This window comes from Dipteris shenzhenensis, chromosome 24, assembly GCF_047967505.1.
Source record: "Dipteris shenzhenensis isolate YYH24624 ecotype China chromosome 24, Dip_SZ_1.0, whole genome shotgun sequence".
In the NCBI taxonomy this organism is placed as follows: domain Eukaryota; kingdom Viridiplantae; phylum Streptophyta; class Polypodiopsida; order Gleicheniales; family Dipteridaceae; genus Dipteris; species Dipteris shenzhenensis.
In genome coordinates this window covers 2,410,945-2,431,051 of record NC_141619.1, presented here as the reverse complement: position 1 = coordinate 2,431,051, position 20,107 = coordinate 2,410,945, and the positions used below count along the sequence as shown (strand labels likewise).

The 20,107-nt window shown below is 44.5% G+C and overlaps 1 protein-coding gene across 2 annotated transcripts in view; it reads right to left on the bottom strand.

Moving 5' to 3' along the window:
* Positions 1-20,107, bottom strand: part of EMB2771 (E3 ubiquitin ligase) — a 305,147-nt gene that overhangs the window by 139,532 nt on the left and 145,508 nt on the right. For both annotated transcript variants that reach the window (XM_087395130.1, XM_087395131.1), the window contains 5 exons: positions 17,467-17,544; positions 17,228-17,349; positions 16,970-17,142; positions 16,654-16,730; positions 16,438-16,551 (listed from right to left, as the gene is read on the bottom strand). In XM_087395130.1, the coding sequence (XP_087251256.1) occupies positions 16,438-16,551; positions 16,654-16,730; positions 16,970-17,142; positions 17,228-17,349; positions 17,467-17,544 (564 nt within the window). The remainder of the gene's footprint in view (positions 1-16,437; positions 16,552-16,653; positions 16,731-16,969; positions 17,143-17,227; positions 17,350-17,466; positions 17,545-20,107) is intronic.

Below are 20,107 nucleotides of genomic sequence, written 5' to 3'. Positions count from 1 at the left end.
CTCAGCTCCTCCTCATTCCGGGCTAGAAATTGGCGTTTCTTGCGCCTAACCAACCACTTGTAGTCTCTCTTGGTTTCGGCAAGGAGGGGAGACTTCTCCTTGGTCTCAAGGTGAAGTTTCCTGCGGAGTTCCTTACACTCCTCGTCATACCAACCGTTGCAAGGAACAAGACCAACCGGTGGGGGACTAGACGAATGACATGTGGCAGGGAACGACATGTGAGCGGCAGAAACGAGTGAAGTATGTACAAGTTCCCACCGGTCCCGCGTGGAGAGAGAGAGAGAGAGAGAGAGAGAAAGAAAGAAAGAAAGAAAGTGTATTATTGTCCACTAGAGGCCAAAATGGGCCCATGGGACATCAAGAACTCTGCATACAAGATAGCACAAAATCAACGTGCCCCAAAGAAGAGGCATCGTCGAATATCATCTAAGTGCTACGCAATATAATGCAAGTGAAAGTACATAATGTCAAATCTGAGCCTAAATACAGAGTAAACTAGATGCAAGGAAACCGCCCCCGGGTGCAAAATGGGGGGGATGAGCACAATATGCCAATGCAAAGATACAAGTCCAGGTGTCACGGAGTCTGAGAACCAAAATAATACTGGAAATCCTGTCCAGGTGTCACGGAGTCTGAGAGAGAGAGAGAGAGAGATGATGTGATCTGCTCTGATATGATTGTATGGGACTGGAGACCCTTCAAGATCTATGGGACTGATATGATCTGCTCTGATATGATTGTATGGGACTAGAGACCCTTCAAGATCTATGCGAATGGAGATCACAATCAACTAATAGTGATCCCTTAGCTCCAGTGAGAAAATTTACAAACTTGTCATCAATTGAGTACTTATTGGGCTAGCTTGTGTGCTAGACCCAATACCTTGTTGCGATGTTCCAAAACTTCTTTCAAGTAGCTTTCTAGCTTTTTCGTTGGCTGCTCCAACTGATCGTTTAGGTCACTGCTGTCTCCATATCCTTCTCTGATGTGTGTGTAGGCTTTACATCTTAGGAGTACATGCTGTTCATTCTCTACCTCCCCTCTTTTCCTCTCAAGGAATCTGTGGTCTTTCCCATCCACCCCTCACTACCTCAAGATCATATGAGCTGGTTCTGATTTTGCAGATGAGATGCCTTTTAAATGTTAGCATGTCTTCCCTGAGGTATTACTCCATTCCATGGCTATCCATTGAGTTAGTTTCCTATTTTAAAACTGCATTTTTATCCTCGAGTTTTGCCATAGACTTTTTGTAGCATTTTCTGCGTCACAATCTCTTGCATTTCATATGCATCTCCTGATACATCAACGGCTTTTATACCCCATGTTTCCATCCATTTCATCCCCTACCTATGCCAGCCCATGCTCTGCGTAGCTTCCATCGTCTTGTGTGGCATTATATTGTCGTCTATCTTGTTAACTTTGATGAGTTGACACAATGCTTCCCCCTCTAAAGGTATAATACTCGTCTCAGCCAGTAGGATCAGGTAGGGTGTCTGTGCCTTAATCCCCAACTCCCCTATCAAGAAGTCTATGTATAGTTTCTATTCTTTGCCAATATGTTCTAGACAGCCTAGGTGCCAAGCGGGGCATCCGTAGAGGATTAATGTCTGCACACGCATGGTGTACAGAAACTTTCTCATTTCCTAATTCCACAGTTGCACCTTCTTGCATTTGTTTTGGACGCTATATAGAGCTTTCAAACCCCTTAGAATCCTTTGTTCCACACATGCATTCCTGAAATTCAGAACTAAATATTTATATCAGTTAACTATTTCCAAGGGCTCCCCTCCATATGTGACATGTACTTATTTGTTGTGTGTCCTGGTGACCATTGCCTTTGACTTGTCAATATGGACATGCATCCCCGACTGTTTTCAGTGCATCCAAATGTGCTTGCAGGCTCTCCTAATTCTTTGTGAATAATACTACGTCATCTGCAAAGATAAGCATTAACAAAGCGTACCCTGCAGTCTGAACCCCCTCCTTGCTATACATTATCATCCACTCTTCCAACTCATCGATAAAAAGGCCGAAGATTGTCTCTGAGAGGGGGGCAACCTTGTTTAACCCCTATTTCACTCCTTATTACAGCTTTCCCCTTGGAGCGCTACCCGTACACTAGCGGCTGTGCTAACTCAGCTAGTACCTTTTCATAGAGATGGTATGTGGCTTCTCTGGGTTCTTGAGGAACTTTGAGCTTTTCGAGTCTTTTCCATAACCTCTTACGCGGCACTGTATCGAAGGCATTCCTGAAATCCATGAAACAACAGCAGACAGCATCTTTCTCAACTTTGACTTCTTCAGTTGCAGCCCTTATAGCCACCTCACAATCAACCGATGAGTGTTTGGAGTAATACCTTGCCTGGGATGTCGCCCTCACTCCTTATTCCTCCGCCCATTTGCTGATTTTCCACTCAAGGATAGTGCCATGTATTTTTGCCATTAGGCTGCTTACCATGATTGTCCGATAGTTCTTTGCCATCTTGCTATCTCCCCCCTTATGAATCAATACAATCCTACTTATCTACCAATCTATTGGAAACCCTTCCTCTAGAGCCATATTCCATAACCCCGGAAAGCATTTTCTTTGCTTTCTCACCTCTGTTGGAGGTGGTGGACTTCACCCCTCATTGTGCGTGAAAAAGGCTTCATGAAAGGGGGCGCAGCCTCATTTGACACGTAGATCTAATGGGAGTAATCCCATAAGCAAAGGTGTGTATTTGGGGGCCTAGGATATAATGGCCCATTTGAACCACTCTCTCTAATCCCTCCCGGGATTTTTTGGGAGGAGAGAGAGGCCGTTTTCATGGCTAGGGAGCGGGCTTGGGACCCCCCGTACCCAGTGCACACGTGGTGCCCTCTGCGCCTACATGGTATCAGAGCAGAGATACTCTGTCGACCTGTGCGCTCACGGGTTGCTGCGTTGTCGACGCGTGGCAGCTCTGGCAGATTTACTGGACTGTGCCGGCGGATTTGTCGCGATATGATGGCGTAGTAAAAAGTGTGATTGGACTGTTTGGCGGCTCCCCCTTGCTCTGTTGATGATTGTGCAACTGTTACCTCCTTCGTGGGCGTTGGTGACCTTTGAAGACTTTGTGGCAGCTACACTTGAGTTTGTGACGACCGCGGTACATTGTGCGCTTGTGTTTGTGCACGTGTGCATTTGTGTGCTTCGGGGATTAGCCCACAGGGAAGTGTTGGAGGTGGTGGCCTTCACCCCTCATTGTGCAGGAAAAAGGCTTAATAGAAGGGGGGGCATCCTCATTTGACATGTAGATTTAATGGGAGTAATCCCATAAGCAAAGGTGTGTATTTGGGGGCCTAGGATACAATGGCCCATTTGAACCTCTCTCTCTTATCCCTCACGGGATTTTTTGGGAGGAGAGAGAGGCCATTTGCATGGCTAGGGGGCGGGGCTTGGGACCCCCCGTACCCGGTGCACACGTGGCGCCCTCTACGCCCCATGTTAGCATCTCTGCTACTAGTCCTTGCGTATCTAGAGCTTTCCCATTAGCTAGCTTTTTCTGGCTGTTTCCCGTGCTCCTTCTATTATGATTCCATTTGTTGCTTTGATAGTATAGTTGTGGTTGATTTTTTCTTCCCCTTCTCTTTCATAGAGACTTTTGACAAATTGTATCATGCCTTCCTCCCTTGGGATTTGTTGCCATGTAGTTTCTGAAAGTATTCTCTGGGATTTTGCTTCAGCTCAAAGCTCTCAAGCTGCTTATTTTTTAGATATATCCTTTTTTAATGCCTTACTACCTGTCTATATGTTGAGCTTTGTCCTCACTTCTCTGCTGGAAAATCTTGGCTTTGCTAATTTCAAGGCTCTATTTGCATCCTTGCAATCTTGGTCGTGCCAATGATTACATGGCATTCCCGCACTTCTCCCCTTGCTTTTAGTGAAACATTTTTAGGCTGTTGACAGCAGCATATTTGTTATGTATTTGCTCATTTCTTGACAAGTTGGAGGCATTTGCCCTTGTGCCATTGCCACCTCTATCTCCTTTTCATATATATGCACTTTTTTGTAGTCCATTCTTAGCCTGACATGTGAAGTAATTTTATGTTTTTTCACACCATGCTTGTTCCTATGATGCCTATGGACATTGCTTTATGGTCTGACTCAACAGACTCATCCTCAACATGTGCTTTGCATGTGACTTTGTGATCACATAATCAACTACACTTGACCCTTGAGATGCCTTGCATGTGTACCCTCCCGTGTTTTGAAATTTCATTGTGCCATTACATATTTGGCATCTTCAGGAGGCCTCACAGGCCCATAACAAAGTACATATCCAAAAAGGTAGGAAAACATCCCTACATGACAGAGAGTCAGGATTGCACAAGGCATCCCAGCTCGAAACTATTATAGCACACTACTATATTATATTCCTGTCACGAAGTGGCCCTCATTTCATCATTTTAAGACTCAAAGTCTTTGGGCCTAGATTTGAAGTCTCTGATTAGCGCTATCCCATCTTGGTAAACAGCCCGCTTTCCTTCCTTTTGAGCTTCTTTTCCTTCAGTCAATTCTGCATTGACCTGAGTCGGAGTGAGCTCCTCCAAAATCAACATCCCGGTACCTCTCAGCTTGTTAGTTTGTTAGAGAACATTCCTCCTTTCTACTTTTCCTAAAAGACTACTTTTTCTTGTGCCCTCTTTTGGCAATCATAAGCTATTGGCAGCCCTGGTTTCTTGCTCTTTTACCTCATCATAGACATCACATTTGTTAATCTTGTTATCCACAGCTACTGTGAATTCCTGCATCATATACTTGAGTTGTGTGGTAGCTATTTATTGTACCTCAGTCACAAGGCTGTGGTGTAGGTGGTGTTGTAACTTGTATTACATTGCTGCAATACCTCTTGGACTACTTCCTATTTTTCCTTCTATTCATCTGAAACTTTCCTCTCTAGAGAGGCAATTCAAAGCTTTGCATCTCTAAGTTCTTGCTGCAAGAAGTAGATCTGCTCCTACGAGTCAAGCTTGCTCTAAAATCTATTGTAGGCCAAGGCATAGAGGGAGATTGTCCAGGCTACAGCAACATAGGAAAGTTTCTTTGGAGTCATATTCGTTGCTGGAGTCAAAATGGTGGGTTTCCTGTCCATAATGGCCTGAACTGTATCGAAACTCCCCCTAGCTATGTAATGCCTGAGCCGGGCTAGGGGGTCAGCCCTAAATGAGAGTGTGAAAAGTGAAAGGGGGGCTGCTGTGAGCTTCTGCTGCTGGGGGAAATGACCGCCGGCAGGCTATTGGGCAACAACGAGATGAGGCAATCGATGTTGCCTGGCTGAGGGCAGCATTGCTCCACTGGCGATGTAGCTCAAGGCGGCGCTGCTGCTAGAGGGTAACATTGCTGGCTAGCGGCACTGACCTACTGGTAGCTAGGTGGGAGCTAGCCAAAAAAAGAAAGAAAGAAAGAAAGTTGTGTTAGCATCTTAAGGAGGCCTCGCGGGCCTATGAGAAAGTACAATCAGCAGAATAGCTCATACAAGCCGCTATGGGCTGAAGTAGAAGGCTCGTTGGACGTTCTATTTATATTCTCTTTATCCAAGAATGCAAGATGGATGCGAGAGATTATGCAAATTCAGGTAAATGGCTTGTAGGTCATACCTTTTGGTAACCTATTTTGGGCGCTATGGGAGGAACCTACATTTTAGATTCAGATTCTTTCTTCTCCTAGTGGTTGGACATTGATATCATCACATCCTCTACGAGACATTGGATCACGGGGTGAAAGGTTAGCCTTCTCAACCTTGATACCGCCAAGAATAGAGGGGATTGTGTCCTTTTCTATATGTAGTTTCTTTCTTCTGTTCCTATTGCAGATTCAAGGATCAATGGAGGTGACTTGAACATGGTGGACTTGCCTTTAGATAAAAAGGGGGGAACACAAGGTGGCATTCACTCACTAGAGAGAGCGGCTTGGGATGCCTTGCTTTTTTAGTTTAGAGACAGAGTGGGACGGCAGATTGGCAAGGGCGTTTTGAAAGGGGATTGCTAGTTTATTGAGCATTTTTGTCCCCTCTCCCTTCTTGATGACCTTTGGCTCCGTGACTTGGCTCTCTTTCGGGACCTCATGTGTTTTAAGAGAGAAACGACTCTTCTTGTACTCTCTCGGTTCAACAACATGTGCATGCCTTAGTGGACACTTATTTGGTGATTCTAGCGAGCTTTTCAGTGTGGCATATTTGAAGGGCAAGATGCACAAAGGATTTGGATGGCTCCAAGCTCCACCATTCACACACTTTGGCCACTATATGGATAGAGCTTGTACACAATTTGGATGAGCATGCAAGGATCTTCCGGAGTAGATTTCATGAGGCGTGACTCCCTGTTTTTCTCGGCATTCTGTGCAGGGTTGAGGTGGTATTTACAGCCTCAACCTTGGATTTTTTGTAGCTCTCTTTGATGAGCACATTATTTTCCCTCCTAAGATGTTTGCTTTCTATGCTCCGCATGATGTACCTTTACCATGAGCTTGCTCTTGGTGTTTCTTTGATACTTTATAGAAGTCTTTTCTTTGAAAATAAAATAAAGAACATATAGTGGAGTGAGTATCTATAGGGCGTGAGTGGCAACCCTTACCCAGGCAAGGGAATTCTAAGGAGATCATTTACAAAGTAAAGGCTTTAATAAAAACAATTCATTCTTGAGCTTCTCCCTCTCAATTCCCTTGACCATTCTCATTGCTAAGAACTTTTATTGATCAACAGAGTGATTAAATTGGTAAATGAGACACCTTTAGACATATTTTACGTTTCTTTCTTAGTAAAGTGTTAGACCCACACGAGGAGTGTTGTTTCCAAAAGTTCTTTCAAGTAGATGCCTTTGGATGAGCTTGATCAGTTTCAATCACATCCAGATGGATCCATGGATATAATAGTTCATTAAATGCCATTTAGACACTGTTGAGCTATCACCCAGAGTACTCCCATCCCTACTCGATGATGACATAGACCTCACACGTGCCTCGGACGCCCTTGTCTCAGTGGTACAGGACGTTGATACATTAAAAAAACTATTAACGCCTAACTTCCTTTGTAATTCACGGGCTCAAGCACATACACTTTCCTCTCAGGCAACCTCAGGGGTTGCAAAACTCAGAATACCAAAATTACGTGAAAGCTCCTGCTTGCAAAATTCCACCGAGCCCCAATTCCCTAGATTGATCTAGTATGCCACATGTCTTCATTCTAAGGTACCTCCTAAATGCATCATTTACCCCTCTCTTGTAAAATATCATTGAAATCATTTGCCCCTTGGCACATTTAATGCATTTAGTGTTATGCTCTAGCCGAGATAACATGACCTCGGATAGATCGGTGGGCATTTTCTCTTAGATGACCAACTTTTGTAATAATTAATGTGCGTAATTAAATGGTCAAGAGAAGTAACTGCCAAGGTCCTAGGTGAGGGCGTAATGGCGTTGACTAGGTAGTTCTAATAGGGCTTGGGCCTAGGTGCATCTAAATGTGAAAATTGCCAAGGGGCAATTGGTTTTAAAGGAACTCCAAGAGAGGGGTGAAAAAGGATGCATCTAAGTAAGGGCCTAAAATGTAAACATGTGGCCAGGAACTATCTAGGGAGATGTGGGTCTCAAGGATAAGTATGAGGGAAATAACGTAGATTTGTGTGTGAAAATTACGTATGCAGTCCTTGAGAATTGGCTGGGAGGTATAAAGAAACTGCCATCGCCCGTGAGCGTGACAAGATAGTGCGCAGGTTCAATATTAGTCAGGAACTGTAGATTAAGGAAAGGGAGAAAATTGTTAACACTTGGTATCAGAGCGGAGGCAAGGAAGAGTTCAACGGGCTCAACCTCACCTAGGAATTTTACGGAAAGCTGACGGAAGGCTGTGCGTGAACGGACAGTAGACGACCGGTGTGGGTGATTTGCTGATCACCGTGAGGCGTTGCGCGGTGGCTTGGTAGAAGAGAATCGACGAATGATAGAATTGTCGATCATACGGGTTGCAGTTAGAACCGGTATCGTGAATCGAGAAGGGGCAAAGTTGATTGCGATTTCAAGCGACTGGGAGAACTAAGCGTGACTGTAGTTCGATTCGAGACTTCGTGCAACCGGTAGCAGCGTGAGAAGTGACTTGTCCGTGGCTACAGCAGTTGGGTGCTTCATCGTGCGGCATATACTCTGAGCGCCGATGCAAGGATTTGGAAAGCGATAGCCAGGGGTAATTTAACGTTTTCAAAAAAAAGGTACTCGCCCGCAACCAACAACGAACTATTGGGCTTTGGATAGCGTGGTGGTTCGCCGGTCAGACGGGACTTCTGAAATTGTGGCTGGACCTAGAGGGTTGCCGTGACGATGGATAGCAGCAGTTCGGAGGTTGGAGACCGTGTGGTCTGAAATACTCACCGAAATAAGAGAAGGATATCCCGCTAGCTAGCGCTTTGTTTGCATCGGAGTTACATCGGGCGTTGGTACCTTTAACGTGGAGATTCCAGGGAGCATTTTATTTCGAAAAAAAAATAATTCTGAGTGCTAAGTACCTGTTAGTTCGTTTTTTTTTCCAGCAGGGACTGTTGTTTATTTTTTCTGTGTATAAGAAAAAAGGGAAATCCAAAAAAAAGAAAAAAAAAAAAAAAACCCCCATCTTTCATTGCGAACTTAATGGAAGCAGAAGGGCAGAATTCAAGGATGAATCCTAGTGAGTCTAGAGCTCAATCTACACAACAGATGAGCACCTACATTGATTGGTAGGATTTCAATATTAGAGGATGCTTTACAGCAGATTATGAACCAGCAGCTTCAGGTGAATGCTGGTCAAAATGAGATTAGGGAGATGGTGCAAGCCTTGTCGGCTAGACCGTCTAGGATTGATAAGGGCAAAGCTCCAGTAGAGCCAGAGCCCAGTGTACATTCCTTAGAGCGCGCAAGGGTCAAAGTGCCTAATATCGCTAATTATAGACCGGAGAAATACGCTGGTCGGATGACCGAGCGCAGCTCTGATGTGATCGAGGTTTGGTTGCACAAGTGGGAAGAAGCCTTCGCCATTTGTGAGATTAAATCCGATCTAAAGAAAATCCGCGAGGCCACACACATGTTTATTGAGGCAGCGGACAGATGGTGGATAAAGCAACAGAAGGATCAAGTTGCTCCAACCACCTGGGAAGGGTTCAAAACTGAATTCAAGAAACACTTTCTCCCACCTGATGAAGAATCCCGAGCTTGGGATGCTTATAGAAATCTTCGTCAGAGGAGCTTGTCAGTGGCAGAGTACACTGACAAATTCAGGGAATGTGTTATAAAAAAAACAGACCCTCTCCCTATGTCGGTTCAGTTAAAAGACTATATCTATGGACTAAACGACAAGATCAAGATGGAAGTTCGGGCTAAATATGTGACTACATTAGATGAATCTATAGCAGTAGCCCTGAACTATGAGGATGCCAGAGGTAGATCTGGTGGATTTGTGCAGGCTGGGACTCAGTATGAGCACCCGAGGAAAGGGGGATTTCAGAGGAAATGGGTTTCAAAGACAAGTGTCTCGCAGCCAAGTGGCCAAACCAAGCAGGTGAAGCCGGTTGAGGGACCAACAAAACCAAGTACCACCGTTGGGGTGAAAAGGAAAATAACTCCAATGGCAGCCCGGGCTTGGTCAACGTCCTCGTTGACCCCTGAACAAAAAGAGAAAGCTAGAAAAGAAGGATTGTGCTTCGGCTGCCTTCAGCGACATCAGTGGAAGGATTGTCCACTGAACAAAGATCGTCGCACGGCTAATATGATAATATCTGAATGCGACGTAGAAATGCAGGAGAGTCCCAGTGCGGAACATATGCAGATGCAACTGGCGGGACCTTCTCAGAGGTTAGTACCATGTTTGTTATGTGTATCTGTTGCTAAGTTAGTGACGAGTGCACCTGATAACATCCTATCTAAGCCCGCAGCAACGGGGTATACAGCCTTCAATGATACGGAGTTAATTAAAATGAAAGGGCAAGTGGCCAGTCATGATGTCATTGTGTTGTTTGACTCAGCGTCAACTCACAATGTGATTAACTCCAAGCTCGTGAAGAGGCTGAAATTAAAGACAAGTCCATCTGACTATGCGTATACAGTCAGGATGGCTGATGGAAGTTCAACTGAAGTATGGGACCAAAGGGTTACCCAGTTGGAGCTTCGAATTCAGGACTATGCTGAGAAGCTTGATTTTGAAATGACCAAGCTTGCTCATGCAGATATAGCCCTGGGAATGGCGTGGCATTCTAGGAAGAATCCAGCCATTGATTGGAAAAAGCACGTATATCAATTCAAGATGAATGATGTGCTTTATGTCTTGCGAGGTGAAAAAGATATACCTCAGGGACCGTTGGTTTCCGTGATGGAAATCAGAAAGGCTCAAGTAGAGTTTTTGTACCTTTGCACCGCATCGGTAGAGTCGGTGAATGATTCTTCGACTAGCACTGATGTTACACAAAGTGATGAGATGGCCAAGCTGGCTAATCTTATAACAGAGGAGTTCTCTGAATGTTTTAGGGATGAACTACCTTATGGGTTACCTCCAGAGCGGAATGTTCAGCATAAGATTGAACTGATCCCGGGGGCAGAACCTGTAAATAGACCTCCCTATAGAATGAGTTTTACTGAAGAAGCGGAGGTGCGTAGGCAATTGGAAGAATACCTCAAGCTGGGGCAGATTCAACCAAGTTTCTCACCTTTTGCTTCACCAGTGATATTAAAGAGGAAAAAGGATGATACGTTTCGCCTCTGTATAGATTACAGAGCATTGAATAATATCACTGTTAAGCACAGGTATCCGATGGCTCGGATTGATGATTTGCTAGATGCATTACATGGAGCCGTGATTTTCAGCAAGATAGATCTTAAGTGCGGCTATCATCAGATCCGGATTAGAGCCGAGGATGTGCATAAAACCGCTTTTAGAAGCAGGTTTGGTCATTATGAGCTTTTGGTAATGCCCTTCGGACTTACCAATGCTCTAGCGACCTTCGTCATGCTTATGAATGATTTACTACGTCCGTATATCGGAAAGTTCGTAGTACAAATTATTGACGATATCTTGATATTCAGTAAAAGTGTTACTGAGCATTGTGAACACTTAAGGATAGTGTTCAGTACTTTGAGGAAAGCCAATCTTTACGTGAATAAAAAGAAAACTATACTGTGTATGGTTAGGCTTGAGTACTTAGGGTTCATAATTACTCCACAGGGGGTAGAAATGGATCCGAAGAAAGTGGCTGCGATACTAACTTGGCCAATCCCTCAGAGTCTGACCGCGTTGCGATCATTCTTGGGATTTGTCCAGTTTTATAGAAGGCATATCAAAGGATATTCCGAAATAGTATCGCCATTGACTGATCTGACCTCAGATAAAGTACCTTTTATTTAGGGACAGAATCAACAAGAAAGTTTTAACACCATAAAACAAGCTGTGGTCTCAGTACCGGTGTTAAAAATAGTTGATCCCCAGAAACCGTTGTTCCTAGAAACCGATGCAAGTGGCATTGCGGTAGCAGCAGTCCTCCTTCAAGAGGGAAGGCCAGTAGCCTTTGAAAGCAAGAAGCTTTCTCCCTCTCAAAGGAATTGGCCAACTCATGAATTGGAGTTGTATGCTGTTATCCATGCTTTGAAAACATGGAGGCATTATCTGTATGGTTCAGAGTTTTATGTGGATGTAGATCATGATACTCTGAAACATTTTTGTAAACAACCTGACTTGAGGGGCCGCCAAGCTAGGTGGGCAGAGCTCATGCAGGAGTTTAATCTAACGATTCGGTACCGAAGAGGAAAAGACAATAAGGTAGCTGATGCGTTGTCTCGCATTATGCACAACTTGAGTTTCACGGTATTAGAGAGTGCTCTAATGACCGAGATCAGAGAAACTCAAAAGGTGGACGAGTTTGTCCAGAGCTTATGGCCTAAGGCTCATGTGTTAAAACCCGGGGAAAATGAAAAGGATGACCTGGCATCCAGAAAAGGCCAAACTTATGCAAGATATACCATAAGGAATGGTATGCTAGTTAGAAATGGCAAGGTTGTAGTACCTGGTCAGAATGATCTCAGGCAGAGAGTCATTCGACAATGCCATGATAGCCCGTGTGCGGGACATCCAGGAGTCGAGAAGACATATGATCTCGTGAAGCGAGATTTCTTTTGGCCAAAGATGAAAAAGCATATTCATGAATATGTGACACGGTGTTTCTCGTGTCAGGTAAGTAAGGCCGAGCGGGTGAAGCCACCCGGACTTTTACAGCCCTTGGAAATACCACTAAGTAAGTGGGAGAGCATTTCCATGGATTTTATTGTAGGACTACCTGCAACACAAGGAGGGTATAATTCTATCCTTGTGGTGGTTGATCGTCTAACCAAGATGGCTCACTTCATTCCGACTAGAGAGTCTATTAGTGCCCCGCAAGTAGCGGAGTTGTTTATTAGACATATATTTCGTCTGCATGGATTGCCTAGATCCATAGTGTCAGACAGAGATGTCAGGTTTACCGGTCACTTTTGGACAGCGGTATTTGAGACACTAAGGACTGAGTTGGGAATGAGTAGTGGGGATCATCCTGAGACGGATGGTCAGACGGAGAGAGTCAACCAGACTTTAGAGGATATGCTGAGGGCATATGTGTCATTGAGGCAACATACATGGGACAAGTGGTTGCCATTGTTGGAGTTTGTCTACAATGATAGAAAACATTCATCTACTGGGTTCAGTCCGTTTGAACTGAACTATGGTTATAGACCAGCTAATCCAACTATAGTTGGAGTACCTCAGAAAGTGCCTAGTGCCGCGAACTTTGTAGTTCAGATGCGGGAGATGCTAGCACTTGCGAGAGCTAATATCCGCCAGGCTATGGATAGAGCCAAGGTGTATGCGGATGAAAATCGGTCTATAAGAGTATTTGATGAAGGAGAAAAAGTTTTTCTCACAATTCCTTCGCACTCGAAGTCGTTGACTTCAGGGGAGTGTGCTAAGTTATCACCTCGATACTGTGGGCCGTGGTTAATTCTAAAGAGAATAGGCAGTGTAGCCTATAAATTAGAATTACCACAAGGGTGTAAGGTGCACCCGGTTTTTCATGTTTCGCGCTTTTAGAGGAGCAAAGAAGGGCGCAAGAACACTTGATCAACTATGCTTTGATGATAGAGGTGATCCGTGCTAAAGAACCCAAGTGTCTTGAAGAGGCACAGGGTGATAATAGGTGGATGGAGGCTATGCAGTTGGAGTATGGCTCCATAATGAAGAACAACACTTGGGACCTTGTGGATCGACCACCAAAACGCAAGGTAATTGGCACCAAGTGGGTGTACAAGACCAAGTATAAGTCCGACAGCATGTTGGATAGGTACAAGGCTCGGCTCGTGATTTATGGATCGGTATTGGAGAGGGCGATCAGCAATTATACAGAGGACCTTGGACAATGGGCTCTTGGGCAGGCAGGCTTCCGGAGACAACACTCCACACCGGACCATATTTTTACCCTCAGAGCCATCATCCAGGAGGCGAAGTCGAGACGCCAGAAGGTCTACACTTGTTTCGTGGACTTTCAGAAGGCCTTTGACATTGTCCCTCGCTCTCGCCTGATCAAGCGACTATAAGAGCTTTATCTCCCAAAGGTCATGATCTGGGGAGTGATGAGCCTATCCGAGCCCGTCAGAGGGCATGTCCGCGCTCCTAGGGGGCTTTCAAATTGGGTTGGGAGCACCATAGGGGTGAAACAGGGCTGCTCCCTCTCACCGACTCTCTTCGGACTATACATTGATGAGATCACATCCTTTGTTGATCGCTTAGCAGGAGAGGACTCCCTATTGTTTGACTTGATGGTACAGATACTACTTTATGCAGATGACATAGTCCTCATTTCGTCCTCAGCAAAGGGTTTGCAGAAACACTTAGAGACCATGGAGATGTTCTGTAGAGAGAGGGACCTTACAGTCAACCTTGAAAAAACCAAGGTTATGATCTTCAACACATCCCAAGGAGTGCTTCACCACCATCGACGTCCCATAGTTTCAGTTATCGTGGGCAGTCCTACACGTACCTAGGGGCAGTATTCACAAGACCAAGCTTCACGATGACCCATGCTGCCAGAGCACGACTCACACAAGAGAAGGGAGCCCTGGTCTGACTAGAGAGAGAATGTTTCCAACCGCATTTCCAGGATCCACCGACGAAGGGCTGGCTTTTTGCACTCTCGTGAGACTGACTGCCATGTGTGCAGCACCTTTTTGGCGGAGTGGGTGATCATGGGGTCTAGGATGATTCGGAGTAAGCCTTCAGTCCCCCATCAGATCATGCACGCAGAGTTCGCTATGACACCGCTCCAAGTGGACGCCCTCTTTCAGACCGTAACGTTTCTCGACAGAGTTTGCGCCCTACCTCAGTGGAGATTACTGAGACTGGCATTGGAGTAATCCCGACGCCTGGCAGAGAGAGGCTTTGATACAGCATGGTATGTGCGGGTGTCCACTTGGTTTGATAGCCACGGTATCCAGATGGATAGGCTCCCCTCCCTTTTAGTACCGTATGGATGCACCACCAGAGCTCCTTCCACATGATGAGATTAACCGTATCATACGGTTAGACCTTCTCTAGCTTCATGCTTCTCAGGCTTGGGGGGGGGGGGGGTGGGGGGGGTGGATCAAGAGTTCCCCACCAAGACCCAGCTCTATCATGATCACTTCCTGAGGATATCGGAGCATGGTCTCATTATCAAGCCCCAATACCTCGACGACAGGAGAGTCTCACACACCTTGCGGATTCTATCGGACAGATCTGAGTCTCATCCCACCAGTTGCAAATTGAGGCTGGGAAAGTGACCGGCATACCTAGAGAGCAACGGATTTGCAGACTATGCACGATGGAGAAGGTCAATACAAAGGAGCATTTTCTATGCAATTGTCTAGCCTACTATGAGATCCGAGGATGATACCAGTGTCTTTCAGGAGGGGCTCAGTTTCGGACCACTCACTCGACTTATACATTTCCCCAACTAGGTTTGCATCAGGCTCTATCTGATTGAGATGCGGAGACAAAGAGACTCCCTCCTGCGGCACGTCAGAGATCATCTATTATAGTTGATGCCTCAGGACACCAAGCTAGACCGAGCACAGACACGTGTCACTGGTTTTTACACATATGAGTCAGTACCGGATGAGATTGTGGGGGAGGAGCTCGAGGAGAGTACTATGGATCAATAGTGAGGCCCATCACCACGATGTGGTTGGACGAAAGATACGGAGACCACATATCAGAAAGACATGGGGTGAGGTTCAAAGGCTAAGGCCACAAGCATCCAATCCTAGCATGTGATCTGGAGGGGTGGGCCAATGAATGCATGTAGAGAGAGTGGAGGAGATCCGAACTCACTTGGGAGAGCTGGTGGAAGTAGGCAAGAATTGACTAAATCAGTCACCATTCAACAATATAAGGTGAAGGGCCGATTCAAACAATTGGAGCTCACTTGGGGAAAGTTGAAGGGAGAAGCTAGAGGGGATAGGCTGAGGGGAGGACGGCTGGGGCGGCTGCAAGTGGTGGAAGGGCAGTTGCAAGGAGGTGGAAGAGGCTGCTCTATGAGTGAGGGAGGTGCAAAAGTCGAGGGAGAGAGAAGATGGCAAGGAAGGTGATGGGGGGTGGGGGGGGCGCGTGCGCGAAGGAAGCTGCGGTGAATGAAAAAGAAGCTGCAAGAGGAATGCAGCTACCAGGAGGGATGAGGACACACTGTTGGTGGAGAAAAGCAGCCCACGGAGGAGGAGGTAGGTGATGAGGGGCACGGCAGCTGTGGGTGGCTGCAAGGAAGCTGCCCTGGAAGATGGAGCACACGAGACAGGCTGGTGGTGGCAGAAAGAGGCCGCAGGGGATGGAGCAGGTAGCTGAGCAAGAAGGCAGGATGGGCAGCCGAGGGAAGAGCAGGAGCGACAGGGAGGAGCAGCAGTTCCAATTCCTCACTCCACTATATCAACTTGATGCCCTCCAGTAAATTCTGGAGTCTCTATTCAAAATCTAATTGAGGTGTGCAATATGGCTAGCCCTTTTCTGAATATTAAAGACAGACATAAACATTCTATTTATCATAGAACTTTCCAACAACAGTTGAAGAGGGAAGCCGTAGGCATGTAATTGCATAACTGTCTTCTCAAAGCCAAGTATGCAACTATCGAACCAGTAAGTTCCACCCTCAAGAAGGCATTTAGATTCCATTAACTTCTCACCATACACATCAACAAACAATGTTTTATTGAGAAAGCATGGTCCAACCCATACCAAGGCCACATCTGCTAATGTGGGATTTTGCTTGAGAAAAGTTCAAGAAAATACAAAGGAGACTTCCACTTTTATGTGTTTTACTTTTCCATAACATTTAACATTCCTACCATCCCTTCTGGCAGCATGGATTGATGACTTCCCGCAAACAGCCACCAATAGTCTCAAGATTAAGGCCTACCACACTAAGAGACAGTATCGCCACATTCAAGCAGGTCTCCAGGGTGCCACGGTCAACATACGTGCATCGACCATTTGGACCAACTGTTCCACTTAAAGGTGCAGCAGACCGTTTCTGCACATTTTACTCAACAAGATACAAGTCTTTAAGCCCCTCTTCGAGAAACTACCTTGATCTTCCAAGAAAAGAAACTCAGTGAAGTCATTTGACCAATACCTCTTTTAGAAAATATAAAGCATAGCGGTATAGTAATTTCTGAGCATCAGAGCTTGAGGTCCCTGCATACCGAAGTCCTGCAATCCCAAAAGAGCAAGACTCTTTACCAGATATGCCAATGATACCTTGAACTGAAGAATATCTAAATGAAGCAAAGAGCATCCCATGACAATATTTGAACATAATGTCCTGTTTAAAAGGATCAGTATCTTCCATAAGCAGACCAAACATTTTCACATGTAATGTGCACTCAATACTCTAACAATAACAAAATATAACAAACACATAAAAATTCATTAAGAGTTTTAGGGCATACCAATTGATAAACATGCTCCAGCTAGTATGTTCACATGGGCTTGTGTCAGGGCTTCCATGTCCACCTCCCCAAGAGAAGTATCCGACCCTTCTTCATCCTTCAATGTAGCATTTAGAGCCTCTTTAATTATATAGGGTATTTGTGCTTGCACCCAATCTTCATTCGCCTGAACACTGTGGAAAAATAAATTCAGACTTCAGAAAGAGACAAGAAACAGTCATAACTAACAAATGGAACTAGAACTCTAGGTGACCTTACCTGTCCCACAAAATCAGACTGCGGGCAACAATACGGAGCAAGATAAAATCGGGGCGTACATATTCAAGAGCGAAATGTGTGTCCGGAATTGCAAGCCTTGCAGCAACTTCCTCACTATTCGTCTGCCATCGGTCATACAAAAACTAAGTCCAAACCCAATAACCCTTGAAATTACACCCACTGGAGAAGATATCAAGCCAATTTCTGAGAGTCACCCCAACTATAAGATAAGAGGTGACCTTCAAAAACATTAGACCAAGTGCAAGCGTGGCTCCAGGAGCTGTAACATCAAGGTTGACCATGGATCCCTCCATCACCTACAAGGCATCATATGTGTAAAAGGAATATAATATGAGAAGATAAACTATCTTTGATCCCAGAAAGTAAAGCTACTACTTGACGAAGTTTGAAGCTGATATTTCAGACAAGTTTTCGACTGTTTCAAAATTCACTCACACATTTGTGATCACAAAACATTTTTTAATCCAGCACATAAAACTAGTCCTTCAATACATAAGTTGCAAACGTGCATGTGAGCATCCATACCATTTAAACATAAATGGAAATGGTTTTGACCATAAGTGAAAATACTGTCAACAGATACAGTTGAAAGATGCTACAAAAACTGAAGACTTTGAAGCTTGAACCGACAACATAGAGCAATTTTCTCAAAAATGAGACGCATATACCAACATAAGACAAGAATATATCCAATCTTTCACATAGGGTTTGTTTTTCTTAACTGAAGGTAAGAAGAAAAGAAGACTACAACAGAAAATCTATAGACAAACAATCTGCTTTGATGTCTGCCTTCTTACACAGGATCCTTTTCTTCGTGTCTTTCTTTCAGTGTAGTTCTTCAGTAGTGTTAAGGTACTATCACATGCAGAACCTTCCCCTTCCCCTTCTCCGCTCTTTCTTTCCACCCATTGGATCGAAACAATATGCTGTAGTCATATTTGCACAAATTCCTGCCCTCCTGGCTGGCTACTTCCGGCCCACTCCAAAAAACCCCCAAAAAAAAACTCCCTTCTCTCTCAAGTAATTTTCTAAAGACCTACACCACAATCTAGTCTAATGCTTACACTAAAACATGTTTGAGATTGGAACTAGAAAAGGATGACATCTAGACACATTATTTATAAAAGAAAACAATAACAAGTAAACCTATGATTTAGGGCAATTTCAAGGCCCATGAATAACGAAGAGGCCTTATTTTAGATCACCCTTGATAGGCCTTATTCTAGATCAACCTTGAGAGGATGTGAATGGACGTGACCCCAACCTTCTGAAAGTATGGCATTGCAGCATATGGTAAGAACACCTTCTCATATGTCATAGAAAGTTACCAATAATTTGTATCCATTGGCATGACTATCCTCGTAGGACTACTACAATTAGGACACTACAATATGGACTAATGCAACAAACCTCCGTTTCCATGGTTATTCATTTTCTATTCTTGTATTGATTTATTATCTATTTTCCTTGTACATCCGCATTAGTTTGGTTGTCTATGCCCTTGAATTGGTTTCCTAATACCCTCATACTAGGCCTTTGGGGTGAGCCTTGATGCATTAATGAATGATGCTTGTTTAGTGAGATCAAAACGAGTAAGTGTTAATGAAATCTCAAAAACCACCTTTCAGTAGTTTTCCTAAATTCTACAAGATCAACTTAACCACTTAGACGCACACTAAGCAGTGCACAATAAAACTTAACCATCGATTTGAATTTCAGTTAAATCTAGCTTTTCTAACATGAGTTGTGATCCTAGTAACCTCATGTTTGCACGAGCTTGCCATGGCTTTTAACAGTTATGAAAAGCAGTCCGTCGTCTTGCGAGATTTCCAAATTAGAGTAGAAGTCTTGGAAACCGCCCATTTAGATGTTTTTCAGCAATTTACGCAACTTCAACAGATGCTAAGGGAATCAGATGAAGCTGTTGCACAAAGTGAGCAAAAAGTGGAGGAGATGAAGGAGAATATCCGCAGCCTTAGGATGAGGGAGGACGGAATCAAGAAGCAACTTCGTCATGTACAGAGCAAGATTGTGGTATTGACGGCCGCAATAGTTAAATCGGATGCCTATCCTACTATACAGCAGGGTCCAAAATGCATGGTCTGCCATACCCCCATCAGAGATGACTGCTGTATCCGATGGCCTGCATGCTACCACCCTATGCACGTGCATAGGGCCTAAAGTTTAATCCGTTATGTGTATGGATAGGGGATTGTAAAGAAAAATTATACAAAAAGAATTAACGTTTGAATTCATTTAGGTTAGCATATTTAGTTTAAAACTACATACAAAAAGAAAAGGTAAAAAATGTGTGGCACCTCAAGCTTGAGCTTCACCATCGTCTACCAACATCCTACTATCCATACCTTGCTCCTAGTGAAAAATCCTCACAACTGTCAATACACTAAATAAATTTGTATGCTTTTTCCATGTAAGGGCAACATCGGTATAAAAGAAAGGAGAAGTGTATTCTCAATGGCAGCTATTCCTCAAGAATTGGAAGGAATGGACATGAATCAATATAGGACTATCCCACTTCACCATGTCGGTGCTCGAGATTGATGTCCTTATTAGTGTTGACAGGTTAGATGCCTTCTCATCTTCAAACTCAATCCCTTGAGATTGATGTTCAAAGCCAACCTCTCAACCACCTTCAAGGAAATCGATAGTGCCGAATGCATCAAACGGATTGCCAATTTGTTCGACATGGTTCTCAACAACGGCAATTCAGATGGTTTGTCTCCAGCAAACATACAAGAACCAAGGCTCTCAAAAAATTCCAGTTCCGAAAAACCTTACTAGGGGCCATAATCCACTCTGTCTTTCGGCTCACAATTTACATACCATGATGCCTTTGGC